This window comes from Hippocampus bargibanti, linkage group LG06 (assembly GCF_051943395.1).
Source record: "Hippocampus bargibanti isolate YZ-2025 linkage group LG06, ASM5194339v1, whole genome shotgun sequence".
NCBI lineage: Eukaryota > Metazoa > Chordata > Actinopteri > Syngnathiformes > Syngnathidae > Hippocampus > Hippocampus bargibanti.
In genome coordinates, this window is record NC_142739.1 from 11,137,033 (window position 1) to 11,153,141 (window position 16,109).

Sequence of the window (16,109 nt, forward strand, 5' to 3'; positions counted from 1 at the left end):
CTACATCCAAACTTCTTGACTGGATATCAACAGCTATAAATAGTGTGAATCATCCATCCATATCAAGCTAGCTACTGATACTGTGAGCACTCTATTCAATTTTACATCCAAACTTCTTGACAGGCTAAAGACAGCTATATATATATATATATATATATATATATATATATATATATATATATATATATATATATATATATATATATATATATATATATATATATATATATATACACACACAAGTGAATCATCCATCCATATGTTGATCAATGTTTTTCAAATGTTTTGGGTATTGATATTAAAAGGGGAGGCTCATTGAGGCTCATTGAGGCTCATTCGCTTCTCGGGTACTCGAAGGTGGCATGCAAGTCAAAGTCAAGTCAAAGTCAGCTTTATTGTCAAATATGCTAATATGCACAGATGAAATTACTGTCCTCTCGGACCCAGCGTGCAAGGCACTTATAATGACTTTGACAAACATAATAAACACCTTCCTCTCGGTCTCCTGCCTGGCAGTTCAAGGCTCAGCATCTTTTTCCCTATATAGTCACTCTCTCTCCTCTGGACATGTCCAAACCATCTCAGTCTGGCCTCACTGACTTTCTCTCCAAAGCCTCTAATATGAGTTGTCCCTCTAATGTACTCATTCCTGATCCTATCCAACCTGGTCACTCCCAAAGAAAACCTCAACATCTTCAGCTCTGCTACCTCCAGCTCTGCTTCCTGTCTTTTATTGAGCGGCACTGTCTCCAGTCCAAAGATCATGGCTGGTCTGACCATGGTTTTATACAATTTTCCTTTCATCCTAGCTGAAACCCTTCTATCACACATCACACCTGACATTTTTTTTCCAGCTGCTCCAGCCTGCCTGGACACGCTTCTTCACCTCTTTTTCACACTCTCCATTGCTCTGGACAGTTGACCCCAAGTACTTAAAATCCTCCACCTTCTTTATCTCTTTTCCCTGTAGCATCATTCTTGCACTTGGATCCCTCTCATTCACACACATATATTCCGTCTTGCTGCGACTGATCTTCATTCCTCTCCTTTCCAGGGCATATCTCTAGTTTTTACGCCACCTGTTCCCCGTTCTCGCTACAGATCACAATGTCATCTGCAAACATCATGGGCCAAAGAGATTCTTGTCTAACATCGTCTGTCAGCCTGTCCATCACCAGAGCAAACAAAAAGGGGCTCAGAGCTGACCCTTGGTGGAGTCCCACCTCCACCTTGAATTCCTCAGTCACACCGACAGCACACCTCACAACTGTCTGACAGTCGTGATACATGTCTTGTACCGCTCTGACATACTTTTCTGTCACTCCAGACTTCCTCATGCAATGCCACAGCTGTTCTCTGGGTGCACTGTCATACGCTTTCTCCAGATCTACAAAGACACAATGCAATTCCTTCTGACCTTCTCTATACTTCTTTATCAGCAGTCTTAAAGCAAACACTGCATCTGTCGTACTCTTTTTTTTGGCATGAAGCCATACTGCTGCTCACAAATGTTCACTTCTGCTCTTAGTCTAGCTTCAACTACTCTTTCCCAGAGTTTCATTGTATGGTTCATCAACTTTATTCCTCTATAATCAGTACAACTCTGCACATCTCCTTTGTTCTTAAAAATGGGCACGAGTACACTTCGTCTCCATTCTTCAGGCATCTGTTCACAATCTAAGATCTTGTTGAATAACCCATTCAGGAACACCACCGCCACCTCTCCAAGACATTTCCATACCTCGATTGGTAAATCATCAGGCCCGAGTGCCTTTCCCCCCTTCATGCTCTTCAGTGCCCTCCTCACTTCATCCTTGCTAATGCTTGCTACGTCTTGGTCCACAACAGTCACGTCTTCTACTCTTTGTTCCTTCTCATTTTGCTCATTAATCAATTCTTCAAAGTACTCTTTCCATCTTGCCATCACACTACTGGCACCTGTTAATACATTGCCATCTCTATTCTTAATTACCCGAACCTGCTGCAGGTCCTTACCATCTTTGTCTCTCTGTCTCGCCAGCCTGTAAAGATCAGTCTCACCTTCCTTGCTGTTCAGCCGAGCATACAAGTAATCATAGCCCTGTTGTTTGGCCTTTGCCACCTTTACTTTAACCGTGCTCTGCATCTCCTTGTACTGCTGTCTACTCTCGTCCGTCCTCTCAGTGTCCCACTTCTTCTTTGCTAACCTCTTTCTCTATATACACTCCTGCACCTCCCCATTCCACCACCAAGTCTCCTTATCTACCTTTCTTCCACTCGATACACCAAGTACTTTCCGACCTGTGTCTCTGATTATGTTCGCTGTAGTTTGCCAGTCATCTGGAAGGACCTCTTGCCCATCCAGTGCTTGTCTTACCTCCTTCCTAAATGTCATGCAACACTCTTCCTTTTTCAACTTCCACCATTTTGTCCTCACTTCAGCCTTTGGTTTCTTCATCTTCCTCACTGCCAGCATCATCCTACACACCACCAACCTATGCTGTCTGGCTACACTCTCACCAACCACTACTTTGCAGTCACTGATTTCCTTTAGATGGCGCCGTTGACACAAAATGTAGTCTACCTGTGTACTTCTGCCTCCACTCTTATAGGTCACCCTATGTTCCTGCCTCTTCTGAAAGAAAGTATTCACAATAGCCATTTGCATTCTCTTAGCAAAGTCAACCACCATATGTCCTTCAGCGTTCCTCATCTGGAGTCCAAACCTGCCCATCACCTACTCATCATCTTTGTTTCCTGTGCCAACATGTCCATTGAAGTCTCCACCAATTACAACCCTCTCACTTCTCGGGATGTTCTGTATGACTTCATCAAAGTCCAACCAAAATGTCTTCTTCTCAGCCAGCTCACTTCCTACTTGTGGGGCATACCAACAAACAACATTGAACATCACACCTTCAATTTCTAGCTTCCAAACAAACATAACAACAAACATAATAAACATGAAAACGGCAATTTGCCGGGCGAGAGAGGAGCCGCTACCTGTTAACACGCCGCCATCTTGGGAAAAAAACCTACATAACAAATAATATAATGCAGAGGACATTCCTCTGAAATTGCTGTTTTTAGGCATTCTACAACATTTAGAAAATATACAGGTATTGTCCAATCGGGTCTGATGCAATCAGAACAGTCGGATGGGATTTGGAAAAGCTGTGGTTATTGATTTCGGTAAACAGATGTGTTCAGTCCATTACTATAAAAGTATGGGCCATGATCCGCACTATGAGCTTTGTTGCTTTCTGGGTTTGGGTTGGGAGGATTCAAACATCTGCATACAGACTGAATCAGTGTATTTCAGTGTCGCTCTGCAGATCCTTTGGATGTTCCCTAAATGCGACCAGAGCACGAACGCAAGAGTCAACTGTTACTCTCTAAAAGCTGTGCCGCTCGCATAGCCATAACTCATGTCACGTGCACTAATTAAACAGACAGTGTGTAGCTTGATGTTGCATTGACTTCCTCGTTCTTTGCCCTGCAGTTTAATGAAAACAAATAAACAAAAACATGAAAGGCGCTGACTTTTGGGCCATCTCCAATTTTCTGGGCAAACCTAATCATTATATTCATAACTGTGTTAATATTATCCAACTAAAAATTGACAACTCTCTTTTTCATGAACACGAAAAGATACACAGAGTCTCTTGTAGCGCTACACACAGAAGGCCCAATGTTCAGGAGGACATCTCTACTGAGGACTAGAGCCAAGGACAGCCTGACTATCAAAGGGGGCATTTTTCAGTTGTTAAACACAGTTCACGCCTCTTTTGTCAAGCAACATGAAACATGTTGCTTTTTAAATTATGATCAGGCATGAAGAGGAATGGGCAGTGAGGCAGTTTGATAGCAGGGCGATGGCATGGTTTGTTGCACGATATCAAATGATGTTATTAAGCATTTTTTTTAATTGAGTATGGCCTGGAACTTGAATAAGATGGCAGGTGCATCACCCAGCAGGAAAAGCTGAAAATTGTTGACTAATTTGATTTGAAAGATGCTCCGGAGCACACTACATGCAAATGTTACATCCTTGAGTATCCTTCATATCCATTCTCTCTTTTCATATAGCTTCACTTCATCATCTATTCACTTGCTATTTTGCGCGTCTTCAAGCACGACTACAAAACTGAAATAACATTGGATAAAAGACCCAATTTCATTTGCATTTAGCACTGCCCGTGGGAGCAATTATATTTAAGTAAAATGCTGTGACACTTCCAATCGACACAGAGGGCAGTGCGGCTTTCTCTTTTTATTTGCTTTCAACCATCTCATACAAGACAGAAAAATGACCAAAACATTGACTCCAACCTCATACACGCTAATGTGGTGAAACGGATCTATAAAAAACAGTGTGCATACAAAAGTAGTTGTGTTGCATTATTGCGCTTGGTTGGAACGTGTTGTAGAGGTGCAATTGATAGTCTGCACACTCCGACTGAAATAAAGAGCAGCCTTTAAATGGTGGGTTGATAAAAGCGGCAGCAAATAGGCCACAGTGTGCTCATTGTGTCTTCTCTCAAAGTGGACATTGTGCCAAGCCTTGACTCGTCTTATTTGTTGGTGTGCCACGAGCAGCCATTCACTCACACCCTGCAGTTGCGCCAACAAGGCTGAAAGCCTACAGCACCACGTTGATCCTAAGAGATCAGACGCGAGATAGGAAGTGACGGGTTCTGCTTTGTTGTCTCCCCTAAAACTGTGACACGGGACAGTACATTGCAGCCAGCGAGGTGATTTGGGCTGACTGCATCAGATGAGGGGGAAAAAAACAACAAACAAACACACACATACAAGGACATCCGTACCTTGTGTTCCACTCACACACATTTATCCAAAACATTACAAAAGGGCACTTGGACTCATGTTAGATTAAGAAATTATTAATAATTATGTTTGGTTCTTGGGGATTTTCTGTCAAGCCTTGATTTCAGCCACCTTCACTTGCTACTTGTTTGTGAATCTTACTGCCTTTGTTTTTATGTTCTGTCATGGAAAATGTTGTCTTGGTTTGGGATCAGGTCTTGAACTTGTCCGTTGATAAATTACATTATTTTGCTGTGGGAAGAGAGTAATGTTTCGATAGAAGTCAATAGAATTTTTCTACTTGCACGGACCAGAGATGGGAGTGTCGAATGGGCGCAGTAACCTCAACTCACCTCACAATATGCAAGACTTTAGCAAATCGTAAATAATTCTTCGAAAATCAAGCTACAGGCTCCTTAATGACACTCTCAGCCAACTATTTCTGTCAAATTAAACATAACAAACATTGTCAACCTGAACAAATTCAAAGGACTGCCAAAAGATAGGTTTTACTATCTTAAAGGAATGGAACTGTATAGTGCCACTTAGCAGTTTTTTTGACGACGATACTAGTGCAGCGTGTTCTACCGGAAACAAATTCCTTGTGTGTTCTACATACTTCAATAAAGATGATTCTGATTCTGATTAAAGTCTATCACAGTGGAAAATGCCATCGACATTCACATGATTAGTATTACTTTTGAGGTTCTGGACCAGGGGTGGGCAAACTTTTTGACTCGCGGGCCGCAATGGGTTCTAAAATTTGACAGAAGGGCTGGGCCAGGAGCATTTGGAGGGAGTGTTTTGGCCGGAAATACTAAACCTAAAGCATTAAAGGATAACCGACGCCTTCGTTATGTCCATAATTTGTAAAATCACTTCAAATGACTTTGACTGAGACAAAGATTCCACAGCATATAGCTATAGTTTACGTTTTAAAACTCGCGCTGAATATTCATGGTCTTGTTTTCGAGTTGATGACGATCCCCATGTGATGTCACGTTTGGACCGGCCCTGACCGAGAAAGCGACACACAATGCATTTTGCGGTACTTTGTTTGGTCTGAAAACTTTGTGTTGTTCTGTGTTGATGGCGCAATTAGAAGGAAAACACATAAATAACGCAATGGTGAATAGTTGTGTGTTGCACCAAGACAACGATTTGATATTCGCTGACACAAATTCCCAGCAGACAAATCAGCCCATTTCCAACGGAGCTTGGGCGCCATCTTGTGCCTTTTCTGGATGCTACATTGCTGTCATTGACGGCTCGAATTGATAGGGGAGGACTCCTTTAATCAATTGCAAACATTTATGCTTTCCTCTTCAGAACTATTTGAATCATATTCATAACTGGTTGAGTAACAAGAAAGCATCTTCTCCGAATCTGAAGCCATTGTTTTGATTCTCGAGCAAGGCAAGACGTCTTGGCGTGATGTCACGAACACGGGGGTGCGACCTTCTGAAACTGGCCATTTCCAAATTCATTTTGAAGTCATTTTTATTGGTGTCTTTCATTTGACTAAAAATATCAGCCTGCGTGTTTTGGGTATTTTAGATGCTATAAAACGTTTTTCTGATGTCGGTAGGAAACAAAAAAAAAAATGGTGCCGGTTGTCCTTTAAATGTAGTGTGTACAAACCTCATAGCACACTTCAACCCAATTTATTAACTGTCTTTCAAATGCGAAAAATATCCCTGATCAGTTAATAAATTTGTCTCAAGAAATATGCAAGATATGGCGTTTACATACTATTTCGCAGATACTGGGAGGAGGAAATGGAAATAGATTAAAATAACATATGCACTGTGATTTATCAAGATTGCGTCTGTTTTTAATACGTTTCAATCGAAGGTGCAAAGTTAAAGAAATCAACATTTATTGAAAAATGGAATCACTTTCAACATTCAAAACATATTATTCCACAATGAAATATTCAAGATCAATAATACGTACTTGTGTTAAATTCCGTAAAATCATGGATGGATTGTCTTGATTTCGCTCTACTAACTCCACTGATGCCCTCGCCTTTACGCGCAAATAGTACACGTGTACCGTCGCCAAGCACACAGACATAGGCTCCCTGCATTTGAAATTTGCATACTCGGCACGGCAGCCAATCAGAAGCCTGCTTCTTTCTTCCGGACTTTCGCAAGCGTTATAAGGTCGTGCATTTGCATATCATTTTCCAAAATAGATGCACAGAACCACAACCCAGAAGACAGATTCAAAAGAAGCTAACAACAAATGTGACGCTACAAAACGTAAATTTACATTAAACCGTGACAGTAAAGTGTACGTGAGACTTATGAAAGGGGCTTAGTGGCTTGTAGCAAGCAATGCAAGCGTTGTATTGTGCACCATGATAACAAATGACTACTGCAGCAACATCTACAGCCATGGACATTTACCGTAAATTAAGCAAGGTAGCATTTGTGGTAGGTACATCCTTAATTTTAAAAAAAAACTTTATACTTTGTGACAATGTTTTTTTTTATGTGATTAGTGAGTCTTCTTGTGATAAGTTGTGAAAAATGGGGCAGGCAACTTTTCAGAGTTATCTGCCCTGTTGTCCGCTAACTTTTTGTCATGAGTTTCAGACACTGTTTTTACTATAATTTGGACATGTTCGGCGGGCCGGATTAAAAAGCGGGCCGTAGTTTGCCCATGCCTGTTCTAGACCTCAATCTTGTTGGAGGTACCGAACCACCAGTTTCATATGCTCATTCATCGGAGCCTTATTTCAATGACTGTGCCCACTAACTGCAGACTTGACTGAGGGGTGAACCCGCATGGCAACCCGCATGCCTTGACTGATTTTGACACATTATTCAGCATGCTTTAAATCAAAACAAGTTTGTACAATTCCTGTCATAAATATGTCGTCTGTAATGGATGTCCTTCATAGCTTGTGAGTGCATAACTGCGATTGATTCCTCTTTCCTCGCGGTTGGCCCTTGCAGTGGCGATTTTCCTCATTTCAGTCCTGCTTCAGTGTCGGCTGCCTCCATACAGACCAAGAGCTACAAGAGCGGGACCTTTCGGGGCAGTTTCCGTGACCCAGAAGCAGGTGGAGGCCCATTATCACGCAGTACTGCGGGGACCACCTGCAGCACAAATGCTCACCTACACTTTGTGATTTACTTGAGGCGTTTCAGGCTGTGCTCATGCAATGTGATGATAATTAAAGAAACGGCTCATCAAGCACACCCGGATGGCAGGTAGAGACCATGTTCACATTCACGGAGATTAGCTTCACAGTACCCGAGGAAGCGTATTGGTATGGTGGCGCCAGTTACCAAACATGATCGGAAGGGAGGGAAGGCCCCACATGACCATGGCAGATTAGTCACAGTAGCCAGGCATGGCCACTGAAGCTGCAAAAATGTGCTTTCCTCCAAATAGTACCCAAGAATTCCTCATGAGATAGTTGGAAGCTCACCACAACAGTCTCACCATCCATTTTCACATGCTTAAACTTAATCAGGCCAACAGCAAGGGGGCGATGAGGATTGGGAGATCGTATGTGGGGTCAGCAGGGGTTGTGTAGTCCAGATGGTTGAGACGGTGGAGCTCTGAGGAAATAGTGATGACAGTCTGCAGGAAGGTCAACAAGGTGAGTTGCACCAGGTGGAGAAGTTTTGCATCGTTACATCTCACCGTAACAGTGGGTCTAGCACATCAGCGCACGTCGGTATGAAACTGTGAATGCTGATCAATCTGAGACATTTGGCTACGCACACAAAAACACACAGACCAACTCTGAATAAACACAAGTTTAAATAGAAAATGATTTACTGTTCCAATGCAGCAGTCGAAACATGTACCGTTTATTACATTTCATAGGTGTACAAATGAATATTTTTTACTTGTTGTTGAGTCTTAATTGCAAATGTTTATGTTAATTCCTTGACTAAATCACAACCGTTTTTTAATGTATTTATTTTATTCCAACAGTATCTTGAATGCCGGGTTAAATTGTACAAAGTATAAATAACAGGGCCCCTTTTACAGTCCTATTTTGAAGTGATTTCAATAGAGTCCCGCTGACTTCCTGAGGCCTATTGAGAGTAACACTGCAGTGTGTTTTTGCAGTTTTTTTTTCTTTTAACAGACCCTCTCTTTAACCTTTAATGGAACGTTCAAAACATTGATTCCCGGCATCATAGTGAGTGAAGAAAAAAAAGGCACGACAAATATGTGTGACTTCACCCACTTGTATGGTATGCATCCAAGCTCGCCTTTTATCTGTCTGCAGCAAACCCCATCACATTACTTAGCCCTCGTGGTTGAACAAACCAATGCCACAGTCATTGAAATGTAAATGCTCATTACAAGAGTTTAATGACTTGCACAAACACCGACACCCGCAACTATGAAGCCTTGATTGCTTCAACTTCCTCCCATTCACGGTGCACATTAAATGTCACAAAGATAAAATAACCTCACCCACACTCTATCACACATAGGCATGGTCTCCTCCTCTTTTGTCCCACATCCAGTTTTGGACTGCCATTAACTTCCTGGCTGCTATTGTTATTTACTGTGCTGCATGTGCGGGGTGCTGGAGATGTGTTGGGGTGAGAAAGGGCTGCGAGTTCAATCCTGGTTCCTGATAAATGAGGTTGTTTTGGGCTGTGGGGACAGAAGGGTGGCTTTAATATGTCATTGAGGAGGGGGTCTGGTGTGCTCCACTGGAGCACAGTAAAAAGATTTGTGAGGGATGGTGTGTGGCAGGAAGAGACTGTTGGGCACAAAAAGAGTGATGACCATTGGATGACATGACGACTACCTTTGGGCGACACGAAGCTCTCCATTTAATGTGTGTCTGCTGCGTAGGTTCAGGCAGCAGTACTGTCTTCATCTGTGTGTGTATGTTGACATTGCCACAGCATACTATGCTATCTTGAATCATGGCGGTGGATTGCTGCTCATCTCTCCAGGTGTTTTGTGTCAACACTGACACATGACGAGAGGACGGATGCTGGCAGGCACAGCAAATTGTTCACTTTGTAAGAAACCCAACGGGGGCCAAGCCAATTAATTTCGCAATGTAATGTGGGGTTGTTCTGAATTGGATTGGATTGGATTGGATATGCCTTTATTAGTCTCACAGCGGAGAAATTTACATTTCACAGCAGCAAAGTGATGAAAGGAATGAAAGTAGAAAAACAAAATACATGAGCTGCTGGAAAGGCAGCCACTCTCGCGGCGCCGTCTTGAAGTCAAAAGAACAAAAAAAAAAAACTAAATAACAAATAATATGACAGCATAGAGACAATATGACAAAACAAAGACACAGAGAGACATTCATTCTTCAGGACTTGCTGTACCCTCTTTGTGATGACATGAAGCAGTTCTCGATGAAAGAGGAGAGGATCAAATATGTGCATTCTAGGTAGTAGGTGAGTTAGTGGTTAATATGGTGTGTCTGCCTCGCAGCCAAGAGGTCCCGGAATCTCAATCCATACATAGAAGAGATACAATTTGGGCTACATCCAACAGCAACTATCATATGTGTCGTGTTAACTTTGAAACTTGGCTTGGAGCCTATGTGTGCGGCTGTTGAGCATGACTGGTCAGAGGACACTTTGATTCTGTCCTCTTTTATCTCAAACTGATTTAAACGACAAAGTGTGTAAGGGAAAAGTGGTTACGATTTCACGACTGTACCTCTGTCATGTGATGTGTTTGTTATTATTACAGTAAAGTCTCGTTATATCGATATCGGTTATACTACTATACTACTATAGTTTAGTATACATGTACTATACTATACTATACTATACTATTTCTATGAACGCAAGGAGAAAATTTACATGCCGCAGGATCGGATATATCGATAGTCCGGTTATATCGATATTTTTCAGACTCCCGAGAATATCGATATAACGAGACTTTACTGTACATATGTTAACTGTTTTGTTAAGCGCTTTGTCACAGTTGCAGCTGTTGTGGAAGCACTTTGTGAGAGGACATTTTGAGTCTGTCCTCTTTTATCTCAAACTGATTTAACAACATAGTGTATAAGGGAAAAGTGGTTAAGATTTCATGACTGTCCCTCTGTCATGTGATGTGGTGTGTTTATTATTATTATATGTTAACTGTCTTGTTAAGCGCTTTGCCACAGTTGCAGCTGTTGTGGAAGCACTTTATAAATCTGGATTGCTTTGTATTGTACGATGTGATCCCCAGTCCTCATCACACAGAATGTCTTTTCTCACATCTCCCAATGACATTTGCAGCATCTCTGTTCCTCAGAACATTTAACGCAAACCTGGGCGTGGTACTCACGCTGTCATATTAAGGAAGATCCCTAATGTCTCTGTGTGTAGCTGAATCTGAGATTGACCATGTTAGGTGAAATCAGTTCTTCTCCTGGTTCAGGTCTTCATTTGTGTCGTCTAAATATTCAATAAGCAGGAAGCAAGGTGATATACAAAAAAACATATTTATTTATCAGGCAGCTAGAGAATGTTCTTCAGGTGAGAGGGAAGAAAGCCAAAGAGAGATAGAGAACAAAAGCGGGAGGGAGAGCGCATATCAAGCAGAGATGGACAACAGGAGTGATGTCACTTTGAAAAGGACCTATCATCTGCTAGATGACTATTTATATTAGACTGAAACATGATAGCTTAAGGTTTTAACTGTGCTAAGTACATGTATACTAAACTAACACATACAAATAACTAAACTACATAGATATATAGACTAATTAACTGATAAGAATAAGTAGAAATGAAATAACATTGGATGTCCGAAGACCTGTCCTGGAGCTACAACACGTCATCACTGGCCAAGAAATCCCACCAGCGCCTGTACTTCCTCCGCAAACTCAAAAGAGTTGGAGCTCCGACCCCCATCACGACCTACTTCTACTGCGGTACCATCGAGAGCATCCTGACCAGCTGTATCACCGTGTGGTACGGCGCCTGCACCGTGTCCTGCCGTAAGACTCTGCAGCGCATCGTGAGGACAGCTGAGAAGATCATCGGTGTCTCTCCCCCCCCCCCCCCCCTTCAGGACATTTACAACACCCGCAGAGCCATCCGGATCACTGTCGATCCCACCCACCCCTCCCACAGCCTCTTCAGCCTGCTGCCATCGGGTAGGAGACTGCAGAGTCTCCGAGCCAAGACCAGCAGGCTCAAGGGCAGTTGCTGCCACCAGGCAGTCCGGAGACTCAACTCCCTCCCAGCCCTGCCCACCCTGCCCATTCCCACTGCCACACTCACCGAACTCTGAGGACATGCTACACGCTGTACTATCATCCTGAACTCTATTTTTTGTTCTTTCTCATTTTTTTCTGCAAGACCTCACTTCAACCACTTCAACCCTTTCTTCTTGTTTGTTTTTGCATTACTACATTACGTACGTCACTTTATATATGTCACTACCTCACTTTACATACGTCACTACCTCACTTTACATACGACACTACCTCACTTTACATTGGGAAATTACATGTATAGTCTGTTGTCAATTGTATGTCTTTTTTACCATGTTAGCCAACTATTAGTGTCTTGCATGCTTGGTCCGAGAGGACATTAATTTAATCTGTGCTGTATGTCATGCATATTAGCATATTTGACAATAAAGCTGACTTTGACTTTTTTTTGACTTTGATGTTTTTAGGATGTGTATATAACTAGTTCTAACAGACCACAACAAAGTGGATAAGCCTGCTTTGGTTTGACAGGTCCACGCTTCTAATTGTGCTCTGGTGGCAAGGAGGAAAAAGGATAAAAGCAAGCATCGGTGATGGTATCGCTGAGTTACAAATACCCAACCGGATAAATGATCTCTACCATTCCTAGTGAGCTTCTTCGCCAATCCAGTGCCACCCATCGAACACCCAACTTTCACATATGTTGAGTTAAGTCACATGATCCACTGTAACACCGGCTTTCTTGAAGTCAAGGTATATTTTTAGTTTTTTTCACATCTGGTCATCTTGTCCACGAATCCTATTAATGGTATGGAGTGTGATTTATTTGATCAAAAACCAATAAGGATCATCCCCTCCTCCAATTAATAAATTATTTTTTTTCCAAGGAAATTTTCCAGTCTTTTCACAACAAGTTTTTCCTATATCTTCTGTGAACTGGGATTGATTTATGATTGTCACCTACTCCGGCTTCTCATTTATTTGCCCCCCAGTTCTCCTCAAAAAGAGAGACATTTCTATGTCCTTCAGTATAATTCAAAGGTGCCTGTAGTCAGGCAGCTCTTATCTTTCAAATAAGTGTCAAATCGATATGACCGTGCGACCAGGAAGAAGTCTCCTATTCTGTGCCTTGAGCTCTGGAGTTAAGAGAACACCAGTGATAGTAAATGTAGCTTCTCGACGGAGATAAGCGTGTAATAGTGAATGTGTTCCAATTTGTCAATCCCTTCCACTCAGATTGAATTTAACCCAATGGTCACAATACTGTAATTTTAGATATCGGTGGGAAGCTGTTGTTGAGCTGTTGATCTTGGCTTTGGTCATCAAGAATGACTAAATATCAGAACTAGGCCTCTTTCATGAAATAATGCAGATTCTGCAAAGTAGATAAAGATAGTCGAGTTGAAGTGACAGATATTTTGTGCAAATATGGCACATTTCAAAAACTCATTTGTAAGTTGGCAGATTCAGTTTGAGTTGCGGTCAGTGGTGGTGCAGTGTACATCACAAAGGGGAGATTTTACCAGCAAAATTAGCTTGAAATCATGACAAGAAAATACCCAAACTATTGTTAAATCAATGAGTCATGGTAGAGAAAGTACTATATCCTTAATTATACAATGTACAAGGTTATATACATAAAATTCAACTCTTGTTTGATACTCCCACTTTTGTAAAAGCATAAATGGACTTGAAAGTTTGACAAACAAGCATTCATGCTTGTGGTGGATGGCGGTTCCAGCGCATTATGCAGCTGTCAGCAACAGTCACAATCTTGTGTTTATATTCAAACATAAATGTTAAGTGATTTGCACAAAACAAGCACATGTATATTATCTTGCGTTCGTAAAAGTTTCATTCAGAGATCACAGAGGCAGCACTTTAAATTATAAGATGTTATGTGTATGCACTCACCCGCACACTTGGTCCTGCTCACAAGCGGAGGTCCCGGGGGCCCCGTGCCTCCTTCTCCCGGCCGAGTCAGCAGCACACTGACGTGGTATTCAGTGTCCGGATCCAGGTGCCACAGCTTGTAGGTAACCATGTTGACTCCATGCACCTCAGACCATGGAGACTGGCTAGCCCGATATTCAATCTCTTTCCGAATAATGGGCCCATCGCCAAGAATAGAATTGGTGTTGAGCTGAATGATTAGATAAGTGGAACCAGCACGCAGCAGCTGAGGTGGTGCAATTGGGGAAGGCGGTACTGTCAAGGAATAAGGGAGAAAAAAAATATGTATATATATTTATGTCTGTGTAAGCTCTCAGTCGTACAGGAGTGGTCCATCGATGACAAGGTTTCTTCAGCCGTCATCTGTACTTTTTTGAAGGTGTCGGACGTTTCGCCTCCTATCCAAGAGGCTTCGTCAGCGAACTAAATTCTTACTGGTCGTATCGGCCCTATTTATATATCCCTAATGTCCAGACATGGCGGCGCCGGACACAGCTATGATAGGTGCCTACTCTCAGGTTGGGGGGAGCAGAGGACTACTCCCTGTGGACGCACTTATTGTTCCTACATTCCTGACTAACGACTGGCCTTTTGATTCTAACCACCCTTTACAAGGGGTGGTTAGAATCAAAATGATTTTGATTCTAACCACCCTTTACAACCCAAACTAGGAGTTATCAGAACCCTCCAGCAAAGTAATGTAGTTTATTCAATACATTGTAAGAATGAAAATTACACTGGTGGGACTCAACAAATTCAACATTGCAGGGATAATAATAGTGGGCCTCAATCGGCAGTACATTTGGACCTAAAAGCTAGCAACCACTCATTTGACGACAATGAGGTTAAAATCTTAGCGAAAGAACATAGATGGTTTGAAAGGGGAGTAAAAGAAGCGATTCTCATAAAACAACTAAATCCTTCATTAAACCGGTCTGGTGGGGTGAGGTTCAATTTGGATCGTTCATACAATAGCCTGCTAAGGCAAAACAGGTTAGGCAACATTCGTAATGCTGATGAGGTGATACAGGAGGGAGTGGGGCAAACAGGCCAGTCGTTAGTCAGGAATGTTGGAACAATCAGTGGGGCCACAGGGAGCGGTCCTCTGCTCCCCCCAACCTGAAAGTAGGTACCTATCATAGCTGTGTCCGGCGCCGCCATGTCTGGACATTAGGGATATATAAATAGGGCCGATACGACTAGTAAGACTTCAGTTCGCTGACGAAGCCTCTTGGATAGGAGGCGAAACGTCCGACACCTTCAAAAAAGTACTGATGACGGCTGAAGAAACCTTCTCATCTATATATATATATATATATATATATATATATATATATATATATATATATATATATATATATATATATATATATATATATATATATATATATAGTGACGTGCGGTGAGGTTCATGGCTGGTGAGGCACTGACATCATCATAGTCAGATTTACAAACATATGAACTCTACAGAGTAGTTTATTCACCATTTGATTGGCAACAGTTAACATATTTTGTTTAAAATTTCATGTCAGCATTCTTTATATATACAAACTGTAGCATAGAAATTAAAAAAAAAAAAAAATGTTTTTATCGTGTTACCTTTACTTGTAAATGAAGTCCATGCGCCGCTCCTTCTGAAGAAAGGCATCGATAACTTCTTTGTAGAAGCCTTCCTTATCTTTCTTCAGTTTTAAAAGTCTCTCTGTCTCAACGGAGATCACTGCCAGTGAAGAAAGTCGTCCTTGATCAGTCCTGTTCCGACTGTATGTTTTCAGTGCTGAGAATGACAATCTCGTCTACTTCTACAGCAACAAATGGGCTGCACCGATCTCCTTTTTAATGTCATTTCTAATGACATCACCAACTGCTTCAATTAAATCGTTCTGTATTCTGTTTCACAGGCTAGAAAATACAGTGGATGTCCCAAAATGACTCGCTAGCCTGTCATCTTTCTCAGCGAAAGCATGTAATAGTTCAACATAGTTGCCACGATTAGCAGAGCCTTTACTTTCATCATTTCCACGAAATGCCAGCTGTTGTTTGGCAAGGAAGCAGGTGGCATTGATGAGATCTTTTAAAATCTCCCGGTTCTCCTTTACCTTAGCATTGTGGATGCTGATGTTGAGTCTTCGCTCATTTTTTATGAGGCTCTGTTGTAAATTTTTCAGGTCGCAATATCCCA

General features: G+C 41.9%; 1 protein-coding gene across 3 annotated transcripts in view; it reads right to left on the minus strand.

The window, feature by feature from the left end:
* Positions 1–16,109, minus strand: part of ptprub (protein tyrosine phosphatase receptor type Ub) — a 267,362-nt gene that overhangs the window by 88,600 nt on the left and 162,653 nt on the right. For all 3 annotated transcript variants that reach the window (XM_088999589.1, XM_088999588.1, XM_088999587.1), the window contains exon 7: positions 13,889–14,182. In XM_088999589.1, the coding sequence (XP_088855715.1) occupies positions 13,889–14,182 (294 nt within the window). The remainder of the gene's footprint in view (positions 1–13,888; positions 14,183–16,109) is intronic.